Source organism: Trichechus manatus, unplaced genomic scaffold (genome assembly GCF_000243295.1).
Source record: "Trichechus manatus latirostris isolate Lorelei unplaced genomic scaffold, TriManLat1.0 scaffold00161, whole genome shotgun sequence".
Taxonomy (NCBI): Eukaryota; Metazoa; Chordata; class Mammalia; order Sirenia; family Trichechidae; genus Trichechus; species Trichechus manatus.
Window position 1 is genome coordinate 5,519,128 of NW_004444097.1, and position 26,546 is coordinate 5,545,673.

Consider the following 26,546-nt stretch of genomic DNA (forward strand, 5'->3'; position numbering starts at 1 on the left):
AGGAAAATCACACAGTACCAGGAATCATGGCCTAGCCAAACTGTTACACACATTTTTTGGGAGACATAATTCAAACCATGACACCTAGGGAGACCATAAGAAAAATTATCCAAAATTATCTCTTAGGCAGTTGGTAGCACTTTGGATATTGCAATCATATTTTACAAACCCTGCCTCCCAAGACCACTGGTTCGAAAATATAGTTACTGCCTTGTAACAATCTTTTATCCTCTTAATTCACACAAACACTTTTTTGCCTTTAACTTGTAGCCCCACCGGGCATTACCAGTGGCTTCCTCTCTGTTCTGTACAACAGTGAATCAATTCTAAGAGGACATTACAAAAGGGGAACAGATGATGTAAGTTATTTAATTGCGGCATGAAACACAAGTTTAATCCTAAATAAGCATTTGAGTAAGGTCTTTTCCTAACATTCAACAATTCAAAATCAATAATCAAATACAAATTTAAAACCTCAGAGTCTAGAGACCAAAAAGAATAAAGTGAACAAAGCAAAGGGCAAGGTAAATTGATATTCTCTGGGGAAAAAAAAAAAAATTCTTTTGCATGGAAATGTGAAAAGGCCAAAGTTAGGTTTCCTATACTTTTAAGAAGAAAGAAGACTATATGAAAATCCAGGGCCTTGGAATTTAAGCAGTGGCAAAAATCAGATACTTATGATTCCAATGTTGTTTTCATAAAGAAAATTAAAAAAAGACCATGCAGGCCTTCTGGAACAGATTAAAAGAAAATCAAGAATGAGCTATTGGAAAGGCAAAAACAATAGCTATGTTTGTAACCAATATTACTAAACCATCATTCTTTAAACTTAAAGTCAGGCAGAGAGTTTTTTAATTTTATTTGTTTGTGTTTTAAAGATTCAGAGGATGTTTTGTATTAAATATAGGGCCTGACAAAGAACATGAATCCTTAATAATTTTTTAAAGGAAAGAAATCCATGAGGAAATGAGAGTTTTGACCAGTTGCCCTTAAAGTTCATATGGGGTTAAACAGAACCTCAAACAAATATTACAGAGACATATGAATCACAGGTTTAAAACAAGTAATGTTCATATTTAATTCACAGACTCTTACTCTTTTGAAAAAAAAAATAGTGCCAAAGATCACCCCCTGCTCCTTTCAGACTTAAAAGTTCAGACTGTATAATTTTGACAGTTTCAGCCTATTACCTGGGACACAAGGGACTCATAATGATTTATGATCCGAATAAAAGGGCTCTTGGAGGAACAAGTTGGCTTGAAATTATTTTCCCCTAACCTCCTCAAGAGAACCCTAAGCTATGGAAGAGTGAGACCAAGATGGCAGAAGAGTGAGATGCTTCTTGCCATCTGTCTTACAACAAAACCCAAAAAAACCCAAGTGAATCAGATATATATGACAATCTAGGAACCCTAATCATCAAAGACAAAGCTGAAGAATTGGACTGAGAGGCTGGTGGAAGGAGAGACAATTCAAAAACTGTGGAAATGGGAAATTATGAATCAAGGGATCACCAGCATCCTGCTAGCTGAATCTGCACAGTGCACATAGACTGAGACAAGCAGTAACATCTCAAGCTGAAACCTACCCCATTTGGTGCACCCAAGCAGCAGCAAATCCGCACACATGCATCTCCAGAATCAAACAGGAGTGACACCAGACCTGCAAAAGTTAAGTGCAAGCTCCCAACGCATCACGTACCCTTCCCCCACCAGAGCTCTGTGGCTGATGAGCAATCTCTTCCCCTCACCCATTCCCCTGCCTGCTCCTACACCAGTCCCTGAACATTCAACAACACCATGCCCTCTAAGCCAAGAACTCTTGGCTCAGTCTGAAGGCACCAGCTCCTCCCAGCCACTGGTGTAGGGGGTCCACAGACTTGCAGTGTCCTTCACCCCCACCTTTCACTCCCACTTCAGTGCCTTGAGGGCCGATCCAAACACCACAAGCTTTCATGAGGAAATCACGGGCAGGGCATTCACTTGAAGCCCATTTTCACCTACAGCAGCCAAGTGGGAGCTGCAGATTTGTGACTTTTGACACCGCCCCATCCCCTAAGAAGGGACCTCACCAACCCACACCAGAGGCCTGAGGACCAGCAGTACCAGGCACTCCATCTAGATGCCCACAACAAGCGCCCGAGAATTAGTGGTACCTCTCATTCTCTCCAACCAATAGCATCACTAAAGGACCAGCTGCTATACCCCTCCCCCCAGCTATGTGCTCTAGCGGACAGGGGAATGCTCTTCATCTGGGCGGCTAGGGGCAGTCGACAGACCCCTGCCTTGCCCCCCATATTGCCCCATATTGCAACCAGAGACCTGTACTGCTCCAAACACACCTACACAGCCCTGTCCACCTAGGACTGTAGGTGACAATTTCTGCACCACATACTTGGTGACCAATGACCAGGGTATCTGTGATCCAAACAATCGCACCCCTACAAGAACAGTGAATGGACTCCTGGGTTCACACACCTAGTAGTTGCTCTGACCACGTGGAGACAGGAGATGAGAGCTTCAACAATGCCAATAATCAGAGTAGTCCCCATGCCCAGACTAATTGGACACATCAAAACAAAACAAAAATACAAGATGCAGTAAACAAAAATTCATTAAGTAAATAATAACTTACTAATGCCTTGGAGACAAGAGTTGATATCAAATTACACAAAGAAGCAGAACAAGATGGCTCCAGCAAGTGACCAAAATAAAGAACCAGAAAACCTTCCAAAGGAAGGTAAGGCAATGGAACTACCTGATAAAGAATTAAAAAAAAACTGATATACAGAGTTCTACAAGGGATCATGTAAAACACAGACCAAACCAAGAAACAAACAGACAAAGCAGTAGAAGAATTCAGGAAAACAATACAAGAACAAAATGACAGAATAAACAGGCTGCTAGAAACCATACAAAAACAGCACCTAGAAATCCAAAAGACTGACAATAAAATTTCAGAATTAGACAATTCAATGAAGGTCACAGGAACAGAAGTGAGACAATGGAAGCCAGAATTAATGACATTGAAGGTAAATTCCTTGACACCAACTTGATTGAGGACAATCAGAAAAAAGAATGAAAAAAAATTTAAGAAAGTCTAAGAATTATGTGAGACACTATCGAAAGGAAAAACCTATGAATGACCGGAAACCAGAACAGGGAGAGATAACGGAAAATGCAGAAGTGTCGAAGATTTGCTGGCAGAAAACTTTCCTAATATCACGAAAGACAAGAAGATACCTATGCAAGAACTTCAACAAATCCCATACAGGATAAACCCCAAAAGAAAGTCACCAAGAGATATCATAATCAAACTTGCCAAAACCAAAGACAAATAAAGAATCCTGAGCATGGCTAGGGATAAATGAAAAGTCACCTACAAAGGAGAACCAATAAGACTAAGCTCAGATTACTTAGCAGAAATCATGCAGGCAAGAAGGCAATGAGATGACAGATAAAAACCTTAAAGGAAAAAAACCTGCCAGCCAAAAATTATATAACCAGTAAAATTATCTCTAAAATACGATGGCAAAATTAGATCATTTCCAGATCAACAGAAGTTAAAGAAGTATGTAAAAATCAGACCAACATTACAAGAAATATTAAAGGGAGACCTCCAGTTAGAGAACTCACAACATCAGACAGCAATCCAAAACTAGGACACAGGACAGATCAACCAGATATCAACCCAGATAAGGAATTCACAAAACGAATCAAAGCTAAAAGACTGAAAATAGGGAAGGACAGATGTCAATATGTAACCAGTGAAGATGTCAAAACAAAAGAGAGGAAATAAACAGTGTAGTCATAGAATTCCCATATGGAGAGGGTGTCAAGTATCAAGAAATAAAATGTTGGTTTAAACTTAGAAAAATAAAGGCAAATTTCAAGGTAACCACAATGGAAGCTAACAAACCTACACATCAAAATTAAAAAGGAGAAAAACATAAAGACTCAGCAAACACAAAATCAACAATAATGAAAGAGATGAAAAGAAAATACATAAACAAAAAGAACTTCACACAGAAAATTAAGTGGAACAAAGAAAGCACCAACACCACAAAAAATATATATATACATCAAAATGACAGCAGTAAACTCATACCTATCAATAATTACACAGAACATAAATGGCCTAAAAGCACCAGTAAAGAGACGGAGAGTGGCAGAATGGATTAAAAAAAAAAAAAAAAATCAATCCATATGCTGTCTATAAGAGACATACCTTAGACACAAAGACATAAACTAAAACTCAAAAGATGAAAAAATATATACCAAGCACACAATAACCAAAAAAGAACAGGAGTGGTGATATTAATCCATGATAAAATAGACTTTAAAGCAAATTCCACCATAAAGGATAAGGAAGGATACTATATAATGATGAAAGGGTCAATACACCAGGAGGACATAACCATAATATATATGCACCCAATGACAGGGTCTCAAAATATATAAAACAAACTCTAACGGCATTGAAAAGAGAACTAGTTCCACAATAACAGCAGAAATCTACAACACACCACTTTTGGTGAAGGACAGAACATCTAGAAAGAAATTCGATAAACATACAGAAGATCTAAATGCCACAATCAACTAACTCAACCTCATAGACATATACAAAACATTCCACCCAACATCAGCAAAGTATATATATTCTTTTCCAATGCACATGAAACATCCTCTGGAATAGACCTAATCTTAGGCCACAAAGCAAACCTTAACAAAATTGAAAACATTGAAATAATACAAAGCATATTCTCTGATCATAATGTCATAAAAGTAGAAATCAATAACAGAAACAGCAAGGAAAAAAAATCAAATACATGAAAATTGAACAACAACTTTCTTAAGAACTACTGAGTAACACAGAAGAAATCAAGGATGGAATAAAAATTAATAGACTCACATGAGAATGAAAACACATCATACCAAAACCTTTGGGACACAGCAAAGGCAGTACTCAGAGGTCAATTTATAGCAATAAACCCACACAGCAAAAAAGAAAAAAGGGCCAAAATCAAAACATTAACCCTGCAACTCGAACAAATAGAGAACAGCAAAAGCAGCCCTCAGGTACCAGAAGAAATGAAATAATAAAGATTAGAGCAGAAATAAATGAAATAGAGAATAGAAAAACAATTGAAAGAATCGACAAGACCAAAAGTTGGTTTTTTGAAAAGATCAAAAAAATTGACAAACCATTGGCCAAACTGACAAAAGAAAAACAGGGCAGGAAGCAAATAACACTAATAAGAAATGAGATGGGTGACATCTGACTGAAATAAAAAGGATCACAATAGAATACTATAAAAAATTGTACTCCAACAAATTTGAAAACCTAGAGGAGATGGACAAATTTCTAGGAACACGTTACCTACCTAAACTAACCCAACCTGAGGTAGAAAAACTAAACAGACCCATAACAAAGAAGAGATTGAAGAGGTAGTAAGAAAACTCCCAACAACAACAACAACAACAACAAAACCCTGGCCTGGATGCCTTCACTGGAGAATTCTACCAAAAATTCAGAGAAGAGCTAACACCAATACTAATAAAGTTATTTCAGACCACAGAAAAGGAAGGAATACTCCCAAACTCATTCTGTGAAGCAAGCATAACCCGGACTTCAAAGCCAGGTAAAGACACCGCAACGAAGGAAGACTACAGACCAGTATGCCTCATGAACATAAACACAAAAATTCTAAACAAGATTCGAGTCAATAGAATTCAACAGCATATCAAAAAATTAATACATCATGACTAAGTGGGATTCATACCAGGTATGCAGGGATGGTTCAACATTAGAAAATTGATCAATGTAATCCACCACATAAATAAAAGAAACGAACCACATGATCTTATCAATCAACGCAGAGAAGACATTTGAAAAAGTCCAACACCTATTCCTGATAAAAACTCTCAGCAAAATAGGAATAGAAGGAAAATTCTTTGAGTTAATAAAGAGCATTTATACAAAGCCAACAGTCAACATCATTCTAAATGGAAAGAGACTGAAAGCATTCCCCTTGAGAACAGGAACCAGACAAGGATGCCCTTTATCACCACTATTATGCAACATTGTGCTGGAAGTCCTAGCTAGGGCAATAGGCAATGAAAAGAAATAAAGGGCCTTCAAATTGGTAAGGAAGAGATAAAACTATCCCTATTCGCAGACAATATGATCTTATACACAGAAAACCCCAAAGCATCCACAAGAATGCTACCGGAACTAATAGAAGATTTCAGCAGGACAGAAGATTAACAGAAAAATCAGTTAGATTCCTCTACACAAACAAAGAGAACTTCAAAAAGGAAATCACCAAATCAATATCATTTATAATAGCCCCCAAGAAGATACAGTACTTAGGAATAAATCTAACTAGGGACACAAAAGACCTATACAAAGAAAACTACAGTATGCTACTGTAGGAAACAAAATAAGACCTACATGAATGACAAAACATACCATGCTCATGGATAGGAAGACTCAACATTGTGAAAACGTCAACTCTACCCAAAGCAATCTACAGATACAACGCAATCCTGATCCAAATTCCAACAGCATTCATTCTTTAACGAGATGAGAAACAACTGACTTTATAAGGAAAAGGAAGAGGCCCCGGATAAGTAAAGCATTACTGAAGAAGAAAACAAAGTGGGAGGCCTCACACTACCTGATCTCAGAACCTATTATTCAGCCAAGGTAGTCAAAACAGGCTGGTAGTGGTACAACAACAGACACATAGACCAATGGAACAGAAAAGAGAACCCAGACATAAATCCATCCATCTCTGAGCAGCTGATATTTGACAAAGGTCCAAAGTCTGTTAAATGGGGAAAAGACAGTCTCTTTAATAAATGGTGTTGGTGTAAGTGGATGTCCATCCATTAAAAAATGAAACAAGACCCATACCTGATGCCATATACAAAAACTAACTCAAAATGGATCAAAGACCTAAATATAAAATCTAAAACTATACAGATCACAGAAAAAAAAAAATAGGGAAAATGCTAGGGGCCCTAACATATAGCATAAATAGGATATAAACCATAACTAACAATTCACAAGCACCAGAAGAGAAACTACATAATGGGGAGCTCCTAAAAATCAAACACTTATGCTCATTGCAACACTTCACTAAAAGAGTAAAAAGACAACCTACAGACTGAGAAAAAGAAAATTTGGTTATGACATATCTGACAAGGGTCTAATCTCTAAAATCTACAAGGTACTGCAACAACTCAACAACAAAAAGACAAATAATCCAATTAAGAAATGGGCAAAGGACATGAACATACACTTCACCAAAGAAGACATTCAGGTGGCTAACAGACATGTGAGGAAATGCTCATGATCATTAGCCACTAGAGAAATGCAAATCAAAACTACATTGAGATACCATCTCACCCTGACAACACTGGTACTAATCCAAAAAACACGAAATAACAAATGTTGGAGAGGTTGTGGGGAGACTGGACCTCTTATGCACTGCTGGTAGGAATGTAAAATGGTATGACCACTTTGGAAATCAATTTGGCACTTTCCTAAAAAGCTAGAAATAGAAATACCATATGATTCAGCAACCTCACTCCTAGGAATATATCCTAGGGGAATAAGAGCCATCACAGGAATCGACGTATGCACACGCATGTTCATTGCAGCATTGTTCACTATAGCAGAAAGATGGAAAAAACCTAAGTGCTCATCAACAGACGAACGGATAAACAAACTATGATACGTATATTCAGTAGATTACTATGCAATGATAAAGAACAATGATGAATCTGTGAAACATCTCACAACATGGATGAATCTGGAGGGCATTATGCTGAGTGAAATAAGTCAGTCACAAAAGGAAAAATATTGTATGAGACCACTATTATAAGAACTCAAGAAAAGGTTTACACACAGAAAAAAGCAGTCTTTGATGGTTACAAGGGTGGGAAGGGAGGGGGAGGGGAAATCACTAATAGTAGACAAGTGTCAACTTAGGTGAACGGAAGGACAACACACAATATAAGGGAAGTCTGCACAACTGGACCAAAGCAAAAGCACAGAAGTTTCCTAGACACATCCAAACACTTTGAGGGACCAAGTAGCTGGATGTGGGCTGGGGACCATAGTCTTGGGGGACATCTAGGCCAATTGGATAACATAGTTCATAAATAGAATGGTCTACCTCCCACTTTGGTGAGTAGAGCCTGAGGTCTTAAAAGTTTGCGACTGACTATCGAAGATACATCTATTGGTCTATTCCATCCGGAGCAAAGGAGAATGAAGAAAATCAAAGACACAAGGAAAATATTAGCCCAAAGGACTAAAGGACCACATGAACCAGAGACTCCATCAGCCTGAGAACTAGATGGTGCCTGGCTACTCCCAATGACCGCTCTGACAGGGATCACAACAGAGAGTCCCAGAAAGAGCGGGAGAAAAATGTAGAACAGAATTTTAATTCACGAAAAAAGACCAGACTTACTGGTCTGACAGAGACTGGAGGAACCCCAAAAAATATGGCCCCCGGACACTCTGCTAACTCAAAACGGAAACAACTCCCAGAGGCCACTTTTCAGACAAAGATTAGACAGGCCTATGAAACAAAAAATAACACACGCAAGGAACGAGCTTCTTAGCTTAATCAAGTATACGAGACCAAAGGGGCAACTCCTGTCCAAAAGCAAGACAAGAAGGCAGGAAGGGACAGCAACTGGACGAATGGGCACAGGGAACCCGGGGTGGAAAGAGGGAGTGCATTGTCACATTATGGGGATTGCAACCAATGTCACAAAACAATATGTGTATAAATTTTTTAATGAGAAATTAACTTGAGCTGTAAATTTTCACCTAAAGCACAATTTAAAAAAAGCAAGAAAAAGAACTCTAAGCTATGCCTGGAGTATAATCATAAGAGATTCAGTTGGTGCCCAGAACATCAGAACCCAAGAAGGGAGCAGCTCTCCTGCTCATCTTCTAGAACCAGTTCAGTGTCCCGAGGAGAGTGGGCCCAAGCCACGGGAGGTCCAGAGCAGATTCTCCCAGGCGGTTCTTCCTCTGGTCAGAGCCCACATGCAGTGGCTACTTCTCAGCTGCTGTGTGTTACTCCACCTGTGGTGAGACCAACTGGACTTCCAGAAGGGCAGGGAGGGGGGCCATATGCCAGCTTCCAGGCACCTGCTGGCACAGTTTCCTATGAAACTTCTCCCCAGATGCTTTGTATTTCAGGAGTCAGATCCTTAGCTGATATTTTTTAAACAAGGCCTGACCATAGAAAATGGCAAAAGGGCCACTGTGCTAATCTAAAGACACGGGCACTTACACTGAGATGGTCTGACGTCAAGGACAGAAGGTCTTCATTGCAAGGGTGAAGTTTTTCAAACAGAATAGTATCTGCTCCTTTGGAATAAAGCTTTATCTGCCCTTCCGGGTTTCGAACTAAAAAGAAAAAAATTTGGAAAATTATATCGTCATCAATGAAATCTGTCAAAGCTGGACTCTTCCAGGGCTCCAGGTGGGCCATTTGGAAAGGGGCAGAATGTTTTAGCCACTAGTAAAACATTCTGTGCTTTTAGAAGGTCACAACCTCACTCCCTTGGCTTTATTCCTATTTTATTAACTTAGAAATATCCCATCTACTGGAATCCTTTGATTTTCCAAACAAGTGTTTTCAGTCTGATGCATAAGACCTTCCTATTTCCCTTACCTACTGTTTTTGAAGGGTTGATACATTCAAACTAGGCCCTCTGTATTGAGCTGAATTGAGAGCTTTCTTTGCCTGTCTCCTGGGATGAAATTCAAGACCTACTCTTCTAATCAGCTATTAGTGTTATTCCAAATCATCTCCATATGGAATCCTAAGCATTCAGAGCCATGGTTTAGGCCTTAGTCCTCTGCCCTTGCTCCCTTTACTTTTTGGAAAGGCCCATTCATTCTTGGTGGTTCATTCTTTGGTCACAATTGGGGCTGCAAGCAAGCTTCACACAGGGGGCTGCTAAAAAAATAAAGCATCCACCTTCTTCCCACTGGAAGCTCAGATTAGTAGTGTTTTTAACTTGACCTCCAGGTTTGGGAATGACAGTTCCTCTCACCTCATATTGCTGTCAGACAAATCTTTCTTAAAAACCACAGGATACTCAAGGGGTCCCTGAGTGATGCAAATGGTTAAGCTCTCGGCTGCTAACCGAAAGGCTGGCAGTTCAAATCCTCCCAAAGATGCCTCAGAAGAAAGGCCTGGCAATCTACTTTTGAAAGGTCACAGCCACTGGGTACGGGGTGGGGGCGGGGGGAGGCGAACATAGGTTTCTTGGCTTAGCTTTGTAAGTTTGAGTTTACATCCTGGCACATAGTATGCATTTAATAACTACTGAATGAGTGAACTACATAGGAGTGTATTTCTTCCCAGGAACTGCTTAAAATAAAAGACAGCTACCTGGGTCACAACTTCATGATCTGTGACTCTCACAGGCTTCATCAACTGAGTCAAAGATCATTACATGATTTCCACTCATTTATGCCTTTGCTCTAAAAATAGAATGCCTCAAAACAGATGAACATAAATATTTGCTACTATTAATTTAATGGGACACACAACTTAGAGCTTGATTTAAAGTAATATAAATAACAAAGTACAATAAGTTACTTTCCCGTCTAACCTTTAACTACCCTTAATATCAAAAACCCATTGCCATCAAGTTGATTCCGACTTATAGCAACCCTTTTAGTCAACACTTAACTTATACTAGTTTCTTCCTGGCTTGGCGAGATCTAACGTACCCTGGAAACTTATTAATGTTAAGACTTGTCTAGCGCTTGTGTTCTGTTCCAAGATCCTTGGTTGGCTTTCCTAGTGCCAGAACTCATGTAGTTTTTCTTCTATTCTGGCTCTAATTGCTAACATTTGGAAAGAAAGAGAGAAAAAAACATAGGCAAACCTTTACCTAATTGCCCAAACGGAGAAAAAAATTGATCCTAGAAAAGGCCTTCTACTGGTTTTCTTCAACGACCTAATAATTTCCCCATATTTTCTCTCTTCCATCACCAGAACTATAAAGGTGAGTATGTGCAGTCGACAATTGCCAGGGTGCTTTCTCTATGACTGCTGTTTATAGTCTTGGCTAGGACATTAGCTCTCTAATATTTTGGTCTCAGCACCTCTTTGCACCTTAAAAATTAGTTAGCACCCCACAGAGCTTTCTTTGTGGGTTATATCTATCAATATATACCATATTAGAAATTAAAACTGAGAGATTTTATTATATCAACAGTATTATAATGTTAATAACAGTAATGAGCCTATTATTTGTTAATATAAATACCATTTTTATGAAAAATACCTATCTTTTCTGAAACAAAAAAATTTAGTGAGAAAGTGACATTTTTTACATGATTACTAATTTCTTTAATGTCTGTCTTAAGAGAAGACGGTGTCTCAAATCTGCTTCTGTACGTAGTCTTTTGTGATACCACATGTCATGTGACCTCTGCAGTACCCCAATATACAATCATGAGAGAATGAGGGTGAAAAAGACAAACAACATCTTGATACTATTATAAAAACAGTTTTGTCATTGTAGATCCCCTGAAAATTCCTCAAATTCCCCCAGTGGTCCTGGGACTGCACACTGAGAACTGCTACTCTAGGGAAATCATGAACTGGTTGTGATTTGTGCAAGCCCTCACCATCTCTGTGTCCCGGTTTATGCATGTGAAAAGAAGATGTTTCAACAATCTAACTTCTAAGATCCTTTTCAGCTCTACAATTTTCTGATCCAATAAAAATTTTCCGTCCTTAATGCCCTCTCTTAACTCAGCATTAGCCCCTTTAAATTTGAGTTTGTATGAATCCAATTTTATGGAATCCTGCTTGAGTTTACTCACTAAACATTTCTTTGAGCAGTTCAGCAAGTTTTATGTCTCTTTTCCATCCAAGACTTCTGGTAATTTCTGTTAGGAAGCCTCAGAGTTAATAAAATCACAGCCATTTCAGAAGTTAGCCTTTTTAAAAGGCATTAAATCAAAACATAACAGTTTTTAAACCAGAAATATGAAAGTGATCTTCCAATAGCCAAGGTAACATATGGCCAGAATGTAGACAAAGGTCATGGTTTTTTGGGTTATAGAATCTTATCCCATTGCTTGTCCTTTAAATATTGATGTTCTTCAAGGATTTACCCTGGTCCTACTTCTCCTTCTATCCCTCACATTCTCCCTGGGCAATCATGTTCGTTTCTATGGCTTCAGGTACTATCTACAGGCTAACTTCTCCCAAATGTATATGTCCTGCCCAGTTCCAGCTCCTTCTGACCTGTACATCCAGCTACCAATTGGACATCTCCCCTTGAGTGTGCCCAAGACACATCAAATTCAAAACAGACTAATCACCTCCTTCAATTATCTAGCTACTCCTCCTATGTCCCCAGTCTTAGTAACCAGCTTCACCATCCACTTCATCTTCCAAATCTGAAATCAGGCATCACTCACAGTTCCTCCTCCTCCACCACCCATACACCCAATCAAAGCCATGCACTTCTCTCTTGCCTAAGTTATTACATTAACCTGACTTGTTTTACTGGTCCTAGTCCTGCTTCCCTCCAAACTGTTCTTTATATTCTAGCCAGGGTCATCTTCACACTGATGCTTAGAATTCTGCAATAGCTTCTCTCTTCCCTTAGGATCAAGCTTGGACTCCTTAACATGTCATATACAGAGTGCATCAAGATCTGACCAGTCTATTTCCTATCTCCTTTCACTGTCTACTGCTGGATGCAGCCACATAGAATATCTTTCAGTTTTTCAAGTGTACCACTTTCTACCTGAGCTTCAATTTCTTGGAACATAGTAGACATTTAAATATTTGCCTAATTGAATTGAACTATAATTGTGCAAAAATCATTGAAAGCAATACCTTTGCAATGTAAAGGAAAAATTAAAAGTCACAAATGGCTTCCGGGCTTATAGTGTAAGAAATAGATGCAATAGCAGCGCTATGAAGGCTGATGAATAATTCTACTTTGCCACATCTCAATTGGGTTGCTGCTCCTACACCCACACAGAAAAAAATGCTTGTTACATACCAGTGTGATCTGTACTTTGATAATCTTTAAAAAGCTTAGACTTGAGCAACCCTTATCCAAAGATCTTGTAAAGGCTTTTCAAGGGGCATTTGTAACTTATTCTCTGTAATGATTATCTTCCATTTCCCCCTATTAATAATTCTCCTTGAATTTTATCCTCTGTATTTTTATCTACAGAAATAATGACCCCCACCTGCAGAATCAGTCCTTCCAAAACTATATAATGAAATCTATATGTTTACCAATATGGTATATTCTATTCCTCTGAGAAAATTCTTTATAGAAATCTGTTTTTATTTAGATACCTCTGACTTAAATCAGGGAGTGGAAAATATGGTATGAGTGTCAGAGGGCAATATACCATCAACAAGGAAAATGACAGAACTCTAGCTCAAATAGGAGTTCCTGGGTGGTGCAAACAGTTAATTCACTCAGCTGCTAACTGAAAAGTTGGAGGTTCAAGTCCATCCAAAGTTATCTCAGAATAAAGGCTTGGTGATCTACTTCTGAAAAATCAGGCATTGAAAATCTGATGGAGTAGAGTTCTACTATGACACACATGGGGTCACCATGAGTCAGAATCAGCTTGACAGCAACTGATCTTTTCTAGCTTAAATACAAAATAAAATTGGCTATGAGTTACTATTTTGGATGTTGAAGACAAATCTCTTGCCCAAGAATAAAAGTACTACTGTATTGAAACTATACATCACTGATTCATAATATAAATTTATGATTTATGTTCATAACATAAATATAAATTTATGTTTATATAACAAAAAAAAAAAAAACAAAGAAAGGAAAGAATGTGACTTAAAGCAAATGTTTGAGCCTTCACTTCAAGGTGCTGTCTTTACAGACTAAGCCATGTGACAGTCATGAGACTGGGATTATTTCTTGTCTTGTTTATCACACTGTAGACTTTTCTACACTAGTGGAGTCCCTCCTTTAGATTCCTCCTGACTGAAAACCAAACAGAACCAAAACAAAGCTCTTGAGTCTCCACGAATGCTGAGGTGAACTGTTACTTCTCTTCATATGGGATCCATTAAGGCAAACTTCTGATGTTTATGGTTGGGCTGCCATTTCTCCACAGCCTGTAATGGTGATCAACTCTGGACAAAATCCAAAAGTCTCCCAGTGTAGCAATCCTAGGTTTTTGTCAATGCTCTCAGAGCAGCATCAATAACACCTCCCCTGAGGCTGTAAATAGAATATACCTATTGCCGTCGAGTCAATTCCAACTCATAGCGACCTTATAGGACAGAGTAGAACTGCCCCATAGAGTTTCCAAGGAGCAATTGGTGGATTTGAACTGCCGACCTTTTGGTTAACAGCCGAACTCTTAACCACTGAGCCACCAAGGCTCCTGCTAATACAAAATTAGGCCAACAAGGAAATCAAGCGTGCTCTTCAGCAACATTAATGATGACTGTCTACTGCCAGTGGTCAAAAAAATACAAATGAACATCCATCTCAGGTTTTTATTTGCTGAGAGCAGTCTCTCAGGGCTCGTTTCCAGTGGTGGGAAACCAAAACCCCCACCATTACGTATATACACATTAGCCACTGTAGAAACTGATGAAATATGATGATCAGGATATTCATAAGTTGGAAAGTACTGGGTTTAATTTCATTTAACAAACATTTATAGAAAACCTACTGTGTGCCAAGCAAACTCTGTTCTTGGTCCTGGACAGTATAAGAAGAATATGACACTAAGTCTAAAAGTAAGTTTGTGGACTGTTGAAGGAGAAATCAAAGGTACATGCAAGTAGGAGAGGAGCAATGCCATGAGGAAGGGAATAGAGAATGGGATCAGGTAGAATCTTTAACTTTAAAAAGAAATAAAAGCAATTTTTCTCTGAGGCAGGAGGAAGAATGAGTGAAGATAAAGCTTGAGAATGAAGGCAGTGGAGAGAAAGAGAATAAGTCAATGGTGTGCATTCCTGAAGGTCTTAGAGAAAGGAGACAAGTTTATCTTCCAAAAATAAAGGAGATCATGGCAGGGTTGAGGGCTTGGGAAAAGGGCAAACGTTTGGGACACCTGTGCAGGGAATGGGAAAAGGAGCTAAATAAGAATGAGAAAGACATTGAAGCAGCACTGAGGGTTCAGCTGAGTTAGAAAAGCACCATTTGTAGTGGCGCTAAGTAAAAGATTAGGTAATCATCAACAGCGATGAGTAGAGAAAATGAGGATGAAAATTAGGAGGCTGATGGTGATGATAACAATATTAACAACAACTAGCATGTGCCACAAATCAGAAACTCATCCTGAGCATAGCAACTAAGGAAACAGGCTCTGCAGCCAAACTCCCTGGGTTTGAATTCCACCTATTCCACTTGAAGCTCTGTGACCTAGGGCGAGTTACTCAACCTCTCTGTGTGCCAGTTTCATTATATGTCAAATGGATATAAAACAATAGTGTCTACCTTATAGAGTTACTACAGTTAAACCAGTTAACTCATGTAGAGCACCTAGAACAGTGCTGGGCAAACAACAAGCACTGGTTAAATGTTAGGTATACTTATTACTAGAGTATTGAGGCTGCATTGACGATTACAGGAGTCCATAAAGTTATAAAAATATCACAACTCTCAGCACAGGGACAAGAGCAAAATAATCCTTGAAAAGCATCAATATCATCATAATACAACCAACAGATCAAAAATAATCTCAGCTATCAACTGTACCTATGACAGACATCCTTTTTCTGATATTGTTGAAATCCAAAAAGGCAAGCAATTGGTAAGTAACTAGTGTTCCCAGTTCTTCTATTGTTATAGTCTCTGGGGTTCGAGACTTAAAAATGAATCCAAAATTTCTTGCAGCAGTCACTAGAGCGCCTTCATCAGGTGATTGAACTTGGTAAATCAGCTCACCTAAAAGGAAAAGAAACAAGTGTATTGATACTGAAAATAATAATTTAAATCCATAGAATGCCGTCTCCGACTTGTTCTTCAACACTCGAGTGTCAACTCTAGAAATCTTTCATATCCTCAGTCCTTTCCTACTTGCCAACCAGCTAGATCAGGTGCCCCTCCTCTGGGATTCCACAGGATGCCAGGCATACCACCATCGTAACCTTCTCATCTTACATGGAAGAGCTCATTTCTGAATTTGCCTCTCCACTATGCTGAAAGTGTCTTAGGTCAGAGACCATACATACTTTTGTATTTTCAGTGATGAGAGACGTACCATGAAAGAGGCACAGCTAAAACATTTTAATACATATTAACTCGTATAAACCTCATGGCAAGCCTTTGAGGTAGAAATTATTAAAATTTTGATTTCCATTTTATATCAGTGGAACCTGCAATTGAGAGATGTTATGTGATTTTTGCCAGATCACACAGACAAAGGATGACGGAGCAGATACTCTGAATTCCACGTCAGTCTTCTACCAATGACCATTTTTATGAGAAGGCACACAAGACATTTCTTGGAGTAGAGGGAATCCAACCAGGGTGTTAGTACTTGTTATCTGGTACTGTGTTTGTGTTGGGGTTGGAGGAAGGAAGGGAGGAGAGAAAACAAATGGAGCAAGCAAAAAGAAATAAAAATACACTTTAAAAAACAGCATGTATAAAATATGCCCTTTTATATAAAATCATATCATGTTTGTATGTAAAAGTAATTTAGAAAAAAATAGGTAGAGCTAGATCTATATTAACTGATTCATATATATGTTCAAGTTACATTGTTAAGAAAGTAGTTCTTGATGTATACTAATGTATACAGTATTCTATAATTCTTTTTTGTTATAAACAAATAAATCACAGTCAACCACAAATTATCAAACAACAGAACAACATGAATGCAGACATAGAACTCAACAAACAGAAGAATACTTGACATGGAACATAATAGAGAAAACAAAACTTCAAATTAAGTATAATTAATGCCCTCAAAGAGATCTAAGTGAATATTAAAACATTAAAATAAAAACAAGTTGCTATAAAAATAAAACAGAGTTTTAGAAATGAAACTCACAAGCAGAGATAAAAGAAACTTACTTTAAAGGCATTGTGATATCCCCAGATAAAAACATAATGAATCATTATATTTTTGTATAATTATATTTTAATTATAGAAATACAATTAATCATTGGCATTATTATTATAAGATCAGTTAAAGTCATAAAAATAATCATATGAGTCCTCATGCAAGGATTAAATCATGTCAATCCTCAGTGATTAAAATCTGAGGAATGGGTGAATCCAGCATGATCCAGGAAAAAAATTCATGGCTTGAATGCAGTCCCAACAACAACAACAATAGCAACAACAATAAAATGTGTACACATACACATATATACATACACACATATGTACACATATACAAGCATATGTGTGTGTATACATATATACAGTCCATATGTAATATATTTCACTTTCCAGTTGAAATTACTTGGGTAGTAATTTCAGCTCAAAAGTTGATAGCAGAAAAAATAAAACTTGTATATGGAACAGATTGGGCTCACGTGGAGCAAGAAGCAGATTCCCCATACCATTATCTATCTGCCTTACAACTTCAATACTAAAGTGGTCCAGATGGTTTTATTCTATTCTATGAACCCTGAGTTCCAAACGACCGTCTTATAAGTGTGACAACTTGTTCATAGGAGGGTCTAAATAAGAGTATGGTACTATCAGTGTGGAAGGAGCTCTAGTGGTGCAGTGGTTAAGCACTCGGCTGCTAACCAAAAGGTCGGCAGTTGGAACCCACCACCTGCTCCACAGGAGAAAGATGTGGCAGTCTAATTCCATAAAAGATTTACAGCCTTGGAAACCCTGTGGAGCAGTTCTACTCTGTCCTACAGGGTCGCTGTGAGTCGGAATCGACTTGACGGCAGTAGGTTGGGTTTTTTTTTTGTTGTTTAATATCAGTGTAAATCTATCCCCATTACTGGGAAAATTCATTCTAAGCATATACCTGATGGCCATCTGCATCAATTATATGTATATGATAATAATGGGAGTTATGTGATTCAACTCTTATTTCCCTATTTGTCCTGGCTACCAGGAAGTTCACAGTCAAATGTGATAATCATAAGAAATATTTCATCTGCTTAGATGAGCATATTTGGATCCACGCCTTTCATTGATTCTATTTCTTTTCTTTTTTGTGGTTTAAGTGTCTCCATATTTTTTGGAAAACATTCAGGATATAAATAAATATAAAGATAAGCTACTGACAGGTTACCCTCTTATGCAGTTTTCTACCATGAATAGCAAAATCCTCCAAACCCTCAACATTTTTGATAAAAAACATCAGTTCTGATTTGTAAAACAAAAATAAGTCTCACCACTGTAGTCACACTTTTCATCCACTTACCTGCACTATTTTCCTCTGACATTACGGTGTGGCAGAGAGCAAGTAACCTAAGGAATTCATGCACTTTGGGATCACCCAGTTTAATGGATTCAACCAGACTATGGTCAAAGAATTGAAATTTTTTATCTGCTTGGGGGTTGAATGAGAAATCCACAGGCTTTTTTTTCTGTAGGGGAACAACAATAACAAAACTATAGAGCTCATTCCAACAAAAATCTTTCAAATTTCAAAAAAACTTCTTCTAAATATTGTTAGCACTTGTATGATTTTTCACCCTAAAACGTCTGGAACTAAAATAGCTTTCTGTTTCATCATTACTGTTGAATATAATCTTCCCATTTCAGAATCATGCACCAAGCTGTGAATCTTTCAAAAGCATATGAGGAAGAAAATCTCTAGTGGCTGTATAGATTCTCAAATTTGTATTGCAACACCAATTACAAAAAAGCTCTGAAAACTGAGTTGCTGTTTTTTTTTCCACAAAATCTACTTGATGGCAGGATGGCTCAACATTAGAAAATCAATCAACGTAATACACCACATAAATAAAGGAAAGGAAAAAAATCACATGATCATCTCAATTGAGGCAGAAAAGGCATTCAACAAAGTCCAACACCCATTCCTGATAAAAGCTCCCAATAAAATAGGTATAGAAGGGAAATTCCTCAACATAATAAAAGGCATCTATACAAAACCAACAGCCAACATCATTCTTAATGGAGAAAGGCTGAAAACATTTCTCCTGAGAACAAGAACAAGACAAGGATGCCCTTTATCACCATTCCTATTTAACATTGTGTTGGAAGTCTTAGCTGGAGCAATAAGGCAAGAAAAAGAAACAAAGAGCATCCAAACTGGTAACTAAAAAGTAAAACTGTCCCTATTTGGGGATGATATGATACTGTACATAGAAAACACAAAAGACTCCACAAGAAAACTAATGAAACTAATAGAAAGATTTAGCAGAGTAGCAAGATACAAGATAAACATACAAAAATCAGTTGGATTCGTATACATCAATAAAGAGAACAAAGAAAAGGAAATCAGGAAAACAATACCACTTATAATAGCACCTAAAAAAATAAAATACTTAGGAATAAATCTAAGGATATAAAAGACCTATACAAAGAAAACTACAAAATACTACTAAAAGAAACCAAAAGAGATCTACATAAATGGAAACCATACCATGCTCATGGATAGGTAGACTCAGCACTGTGAAAATGACAATTCTACCCAAAACAATTTACAAATACAATGCAATCTTGATCCAAATACCAACAACATTCTTTAAAGAGATGGAAAAACTAATTATTAACTTTATATGGAAAGGGAAGAGGCCCCGGATAAGTAAAGCACTATTGAAGAAGAATAATAAAGTAGGAGGACATGCACTACCTTACCTCAGAACTTACTGTACAGCTATGGTAGTCAAATGAGCCTGGTACTGGCACAATAACAGATACATTAACCAACGGAACAGAATTGAGAACCCAGATGTAAATCTGTCCACCTATGGTCACCTTGATCTTCGACAAGGGCCCAAAGTCCATCAAATGGAGAACAGACAGTTTTTTAACAAATAGTGCTGGCAAAACTGGATGTCCATCTGCAAAAAAAAGAAACAGGACCCGTACCTCACACCATACATAAAAGCTAATTCAAAATGGATCAAAGACCTAAATATAAAACCAAAAACTATAAAAATCATAGAATTAAAAATAGGATCAACACTACAGGCCCTAATACACAGCATTAACAGGATCCAAACCATAACTAACAACACACAAACTCCAGAAGATAAGCTAGATAACTGAGATCTTCTAAAAATTAAACACTTATGCTCATCAAAAGACTTCACCAAAAGAGTAAAAAGAGAACCTACAGACTGGGAAAAAATTTTTGGCTATTACAGATCTGACAAAGTTCTAATCTCTAAAGTCTATGGGAAAATCTAACGCCTCTACAACAAAAAGACAAATAATCCAATTTAAAAATGGGCAAAGGAAATGAACAGATACTTCACCAAAGAAGACATTTAAGAAGTTAACAGATACATGCAGAAATTCCCTTATCACTAGCTGTTAGAGAAATGCAAATCAAACCCACAATAAGATACCATCTCAGCCTGGCATTCCTGGCACGAATCAAAAAAACAGAAAATAACAAATGTTGGAGAGGCTGTGGGGAGAATGGAACCCTTATGCACTGCTGGTGGGAATGCAAAATGGTACAATCATTTTGGAAAATGATATGGCACTTCCTTAGAAAGCTAGAAATAGAAATATGTTTTGATCCAGCAATCCCACTCCTAGGAATATATCCTAGAGGATTAAGAGCCATCACACGAGTAGACATATGCACACCCATGTTCATTCAGCATTGTTCACAATAGCAAAAAGATGGAAACAACCTAGGTGCCCATCAACAGATAAATGGATAAACAAACCACGGTACATACACACAATGGAGTACTACACAACGATAAAGAACAATGATGAATCTGTGAAGCATCTCACAACATGGATGAATCTGGAGGACATTATGCTGAGTGAAATAAGTCAATTACAGGACAAATACTATATGAGTCCACTACTATAAAAATCCATGAAAAGGTTTACACACAAGAAGAAATAATCTTTGATGATTATGAGGGCGGGGGGAGGGAATGGAAAAACACTAAATAGACAATAGGTAAGTGGTAACTTTGGTGAAAGATGAGACAGTACACAATACTGGGGAAGCCAGCACAACTTGTACTAGGCAAGGTCATGGAAGCTCCATAGACATATCCAAATTCTCTGAGGGACCAAATGCTGGGCTGAGGGTTGTGGGGACCATGGTCTCAGGGAACATCTAGCTCAATTGCCATAACACAGTTTATAAAGAAAATGTTCTGCATTCTACTTTGGTGAGTAGCGTCTGGGGTCTTAAAACCCTGTGAGTGGCCATCTATGATACTCCACTGGTCTCACCCCTTCGGGAGCAAGGGAGAATGAAGAAAACTAAAGACACAAAGGAAAGATTAGTCCAAAGGACAAATAGACCACAACTACCACAGCCTCCACCAGACTGAGTCCAGTACAGCTAGATGGTGCCCGGCTACCACCACTAACTGACTGCTCTGACAGGGATCACAATAGAGGGTCCTGGACAGAGCTGGAAAAAAATGTAGAACAAAATTCTAACTCACAAAAAAGACCAGAGTTACTGGCCTGACAGACACTGGGGAAACCCTGAGAGTATGGCCCCTGGACACACTTTTAGCTCAGTAATGAAGTCTCTCCTGAGGTTCACGCTTCATCCAAAGATTAGACTGGCCCATAAAACAAAACAAGACTAAAAGGGCACACCAGCCCAGGGGCAAGGACTAGAAGGCAGGAGAAGACAGGAAAGCTGGTAATCAGGAACCCAGGATCGAGAAGGAAAAGCATTGACATGTCATGGGGTTGTTAACCAATGTCATAAAACAATATGTGCACTAACTGTTTAATGAGAAGCTAGTTTGTTCTGTAAACCTTCATCTAAAGTACAATTTAAAAAAAAAAGGAAAAAAAAATCTACTTGATGGCAAAATCCTGACTTGAAGTGATTTTGGCAGCAAAACCTGATGTAGAATTGTATGAGTCTACTTACAGACTTTTTTTTAGCCTACTAGTGTGAATTAATGTGTTTCAAAGCAAAAATATTACTGTGTTTTATTACAGAGTGCTGTCTCATATTTTACTGGAGATATTACATAATATACAGCGGATTATACCATCTTGTGGTTTATTTTTTACCAACTACCTCAGATATTTGAAACACAAAATATGTGTCATTTAATTCTTATGAAAAGACAAAAAGTACTAAAAAGATTATTTTAATTATAACTCCAGTGCTGAGTACACGTATGTACAAAGTTTCAAGATATACCAACCATTCTTTGATTAATATACAATGCATTGCAGCACTTTGAAATAGGCAGTCTACATTTATTCATCAAATATTTATCATGCACCTACTGTGTGCTGAGCAGTGTTACAGATGCTGGGGATAGAGTAGTAAACAAAATGCCATCCTTGCTTAATGAAATTCAGTCTTATCAGGACAGAGACAAGTAAAGAGACAACTTCAACAGGATATGCTAACTGCTATGATGAGGCAAGCACACTCGACCAGGGAAAGAGAGCAAGTTGTCAAGAAAAGATTCCCAGAACTTGTAGCACCTAAGTTGAGGTGGAGGGGTGAGCAAGAGTGAGCCAGACAGAGAGGTGGGGCAAGATTGTTTCAGGCTGAGGGCACAACATTTGCAGAGACATGTGAGAGAACGTGAGTGTGGTCATTTGGAAAGACTTTAAGGAGTACAAGATGGATGAAGTATCTGGTGTGTGTGGCAAGAGATGAATCTGGAAAAAGAGGAGGGGCTCAAGTCCTCAATGGCTTTGTCTGCCAGAAGTCAAACTCTTCCAGAAGTTTGCTAGGGCTCCCTTTTCCACTTACCAATGACTTGTCTACTGCACTCTGAAAGCATCGCTGAAATTACAAAAGCAGGAATTTGGCGGCAGATCACTAATTGGTCAATAAATATTCATTGGACTTTTGATCTGCTAAGCATGGAATAAAGTCAGCATTTTCTCTTTGTCCTGCTAGAACTCACTCTCCAAAAAAAAAGAGAGAGAGATAGAAAGAATGCGAAACAAAAGGCAAACTCCATTTTCAGGGAAACTAGAAGAATCAAAAGCCACACTTCCTTCAATAAGATGGACTTGCCGCCAAAGAGGAGTCCTGGTGGCGCAGTGGTTAAGAGCTGGGCTGTTAACCAAAGGGTCAGTGGTTTGAACCCACCAGCCTCTCCAAGGGAGAAAGATGTGGCAGTCTGCTTTTGTAAAGGTTGCAGCCTAGGAACCCTCTGGGGCAGTTCTACTGTCACTATGATTTGGCAATGGGTTTGGATTTTTTTTGGTTGCTGCTAAATTTGGGAGTGGGGGGCAGAAGTGGGATGAGAAAGGAAGAATTATGGGTAAGAAGGATAATACTATGAGGAAGGTGAGGGTGATGCAGGAGGAGGCAGAGAGAAGATGATGCAGAAAGAGCTCACGGTGGCTGAAGATCTCAGAAAAAGCCCACTAAAACACAACTTTTAAAGGAAAGGGACACATCACCTCCTCGCGTAAATAAGCCTCCTGAAACTATCTGATGTGGAAAAACTTAGGCCCTTCAACAATGAATAATAAGTTTTAAAAAGGTAGCCACTAAAGAAATTATACAATGATATTTTTCTTGAAAAATAAGGAAAGTACAGGAAAAATAAATAGAATACAAAGCTTCCTCACCAGTTTCCATGGAGCAGAAGAAAACTGTAACCAAACATTTTGTAATTAATTTAAAAAAGGAAAACTGAATGAAACCATCAATCCGATGAAGCAATAGCATGAGGCAGAAACTCAAGAAAGAGACAGTGAGGCAATAGGGGAGAAGAAAGTGAGCTGTTCTAGAAAGAAGCAGAAATTAAGATTAAACTGGAGAACACTAGGGTAAAAAGATACTGTAGAAAACTAATTAAGTCCCATACCTACTCCCCAGTAATGGAGAGAAGGATAGAATTGAGAAAAGTGATCAAAATGAAACAGAAAAAAATTTGTTTTATACAGAAACATCTCCAAAATACACTGTTGAGAGAAAAAAGAAAATTGAATAGTACTATGTATAGTATGTTAACCACCACCATCTGTCAATTTGTCGTACTGTGGTGACTTGCATATTGCTGTAATACTGGAAGCTATGCCACTGGTATTTCAAATACCAGCAGGATCACCCATGGTGCACAGTTTTCAGCAGAGCTTCCAGACTAAGACAGACTAAGAAGAAGAAACTGGAAATCTACTTCTGAAAAAACTGGCTGGTGAAAACCTTATGAATAGCAGCAGCAGAAGAATATTGAATATGCCACGGACTGCCAGAAGAACAAACAAGTAGGTCTTGGAAGAAATACAGCCAGAGTGCCTCTTGGAATCCAGGATGGCAAGACTTTGTCTCATGTAGTTTGGACATGTTATCAGGAGGGCTCAGTCCCTGGAGAAGGACATCATGCTTGGTAAGGTAGAGAGTCGGTGAAAAAGACGAGATAGACTGACACAGTGGCTGCAACAATGAGCTCAAACATAGCAAGGACTGTGGATGGCACAGGACCGGACAGTGTTTCATTCTGTTGTAAATAGGGTTGCTATGAGTCAGAACTGACTTGACGGAACCTAACAACAACACAAAAAACTATGTTATCACCTATGTAAAAAATGGGGGAAATATATTTACTTGAATATACATAAAATATCTCTAAAAGACTTTAAAAATACATAGGAAATTGTGGTTGGGTGACAAAGGTGAGAAAGAATTTTCAACCACATGAATGTATTTTTTAAATGTAATGTATCAGGTATCCCTCATCTTGTCATAGCAGAAATCTGGCTTCTAGGAACTCATAATTTTAAAAAGACATGTACAATTTGAAGGTAAAACTAAGAATAAAACTTGATCACCTCCACACCTTAGTCATTTCTGTCTTCTGACCTGGGTCATCATGTACTTCACCTGCCGGAACAAAAATTGAGAATTAAAAGTAAATGAAATTCTTACTTCCATGAACAACTGCCTCCTTTGCCATGAGACCAGAAGAACCTAGATGGTGCCTGGTTACAATTAGTGAACATTTTGGTCAAAGATTCTATAGAAAAGTCTTGATAAAAAGGGAGAAAATGCAGAACATAACTTCAAATTCTCATGGACTCCAGACTTCCTGGAGCCGTGAAGGCTGGATGAACCCCTGCAACTATTGCTCTGAGATACTTTAATCTTTAAATCAAAAATATTCCCTGAATTCTTCTTAAAACCAAGCAATAGTTGAGCTTAACTAGTAAAAAAATGTCTGCCTTGAGCATTATGCTCTTTAAGAACTATCTATATAGGATCAAAGTGACAAAAGCAACTTGAAAGATTAGACAGGAATCTTGGGTAGCAGTGAGTTTATGTTAACGGGGAAGGAACAACTCAGAAAAGAAGGGTTAGAATGGTTGCACAACTTGAAGAATGTAATCAATGTCATTGAACTGTACATACAGAAATGGTTGAATTGGTGTAGTTTTGCTGGGTATATTCTCAACAACAACAAAATAAAAATAAAAGTAAATGAAACTGAAACTAGATTTAGACATTTAGTTTTAGGAATACACTTATTTATTAAAGTGTCAATACTAGATGACAATATGAATTCAAATGCAGACTTTTTAGAAGCATTTTCAAATGGTAACCCTAGATATGCCAATTAACCCAGAGAGATACTCAGATTTTGCCCAATATAGAACTAAAATGCAGTAGACATCAAAACAAAATAGGAAGCTCTCAACTGTATTTTTTCTATAAATTTTCTCACTATGTTGTTGCATTATCTATGACATTTTCAAAAGGAAAGGCAAATTTGTGTCTTCCACATTATTCCCACTGTTTTTTTTTTAATTTTTATTTTATTTTTTTCCCATACAAAAATTTATGTGTACATTGTTCTGTGACTCCAATTGCTCTCCTCATACTGTGACAGCACACTCCTCCTTTCCACCGCTGATTCCGAATGTCCATTCAACTAGCTCCTAACCCTCTCTGCCTTCCTATCTCACCTCTTGACAGAAGCTGCCCATTTAGTGTCTTGTATCTATTTGAGCTAAAGGCACACTTCTCAGGAGTATCACTTTATGTCCCACAGTCCAGTCTAATCCCCATCTGAAAAGTTGGCCTCAGAAATTGTTTTAGTTCTGGGCTGATAGATAATCCAGGGGCCATGCTTTCTGGGGTTCCTCCAGTCTCAGTCAGACCATTAAGTCTTGTCTTCTTACTAAAATTTGAGTTCTGCACCCACCATTCTCCTGCTACATCAGGGACTCTCTGTTGTGTTCCCTGTCAGGGCGGTCATCAGTGGTAGCCGGGCACCATCTAGTTCTTGTCTCAGGCTGATGAAGTTTCTGGTTTATGTGGCCCTTTCTGTCTCTTGGACTACTACTTTCCTTGTGTCTTTGGTGTTCTTCATTCTCCTTTACTCCAGATGGTTGGGACCAATTGATGCATTTTAGATGGCTGCTTGCAAGCTTTTAAGATCCCAGAT

At 38.1% G+C, this 26,546-nt stretch overlaps 1 protein-coding gene across 1 annotated transcript in view; it reads right to left on the bottom strand.

Annotated features, from left to right (window-relative positions):
• Nucleotides 1-26,546, bottom strand: part of ATP8B4 (ATPase phospholipid transporting 8B4 (putative)) — a 256,394-nt gene that overhangs the window by 49,444 nt on the left and 180,404 nt on the right. Inside the window, exons 15-18 of the mRNA XM_004386306.2 lie at nt 24,942-24,985; nt 18,416-18,581; nt 15,771-15,959; nt 9,323-9,438 (exon numbers count right to left, since the gene is read on the bottom strand). Of these exons, the coding sequence (XP_004386363.2) occupies nt 9,323-9,438; nt 15,771-15,959; nt 18,416-18,581; nt 24,942-24,985 (515 nt within the window). The remainder of the gene's footprint in view (nt 1-9,322; nt 9,439-15,770; nt 15,960-18,415; nt 18,582-24,941; nt 24,986-26,546) is intronic.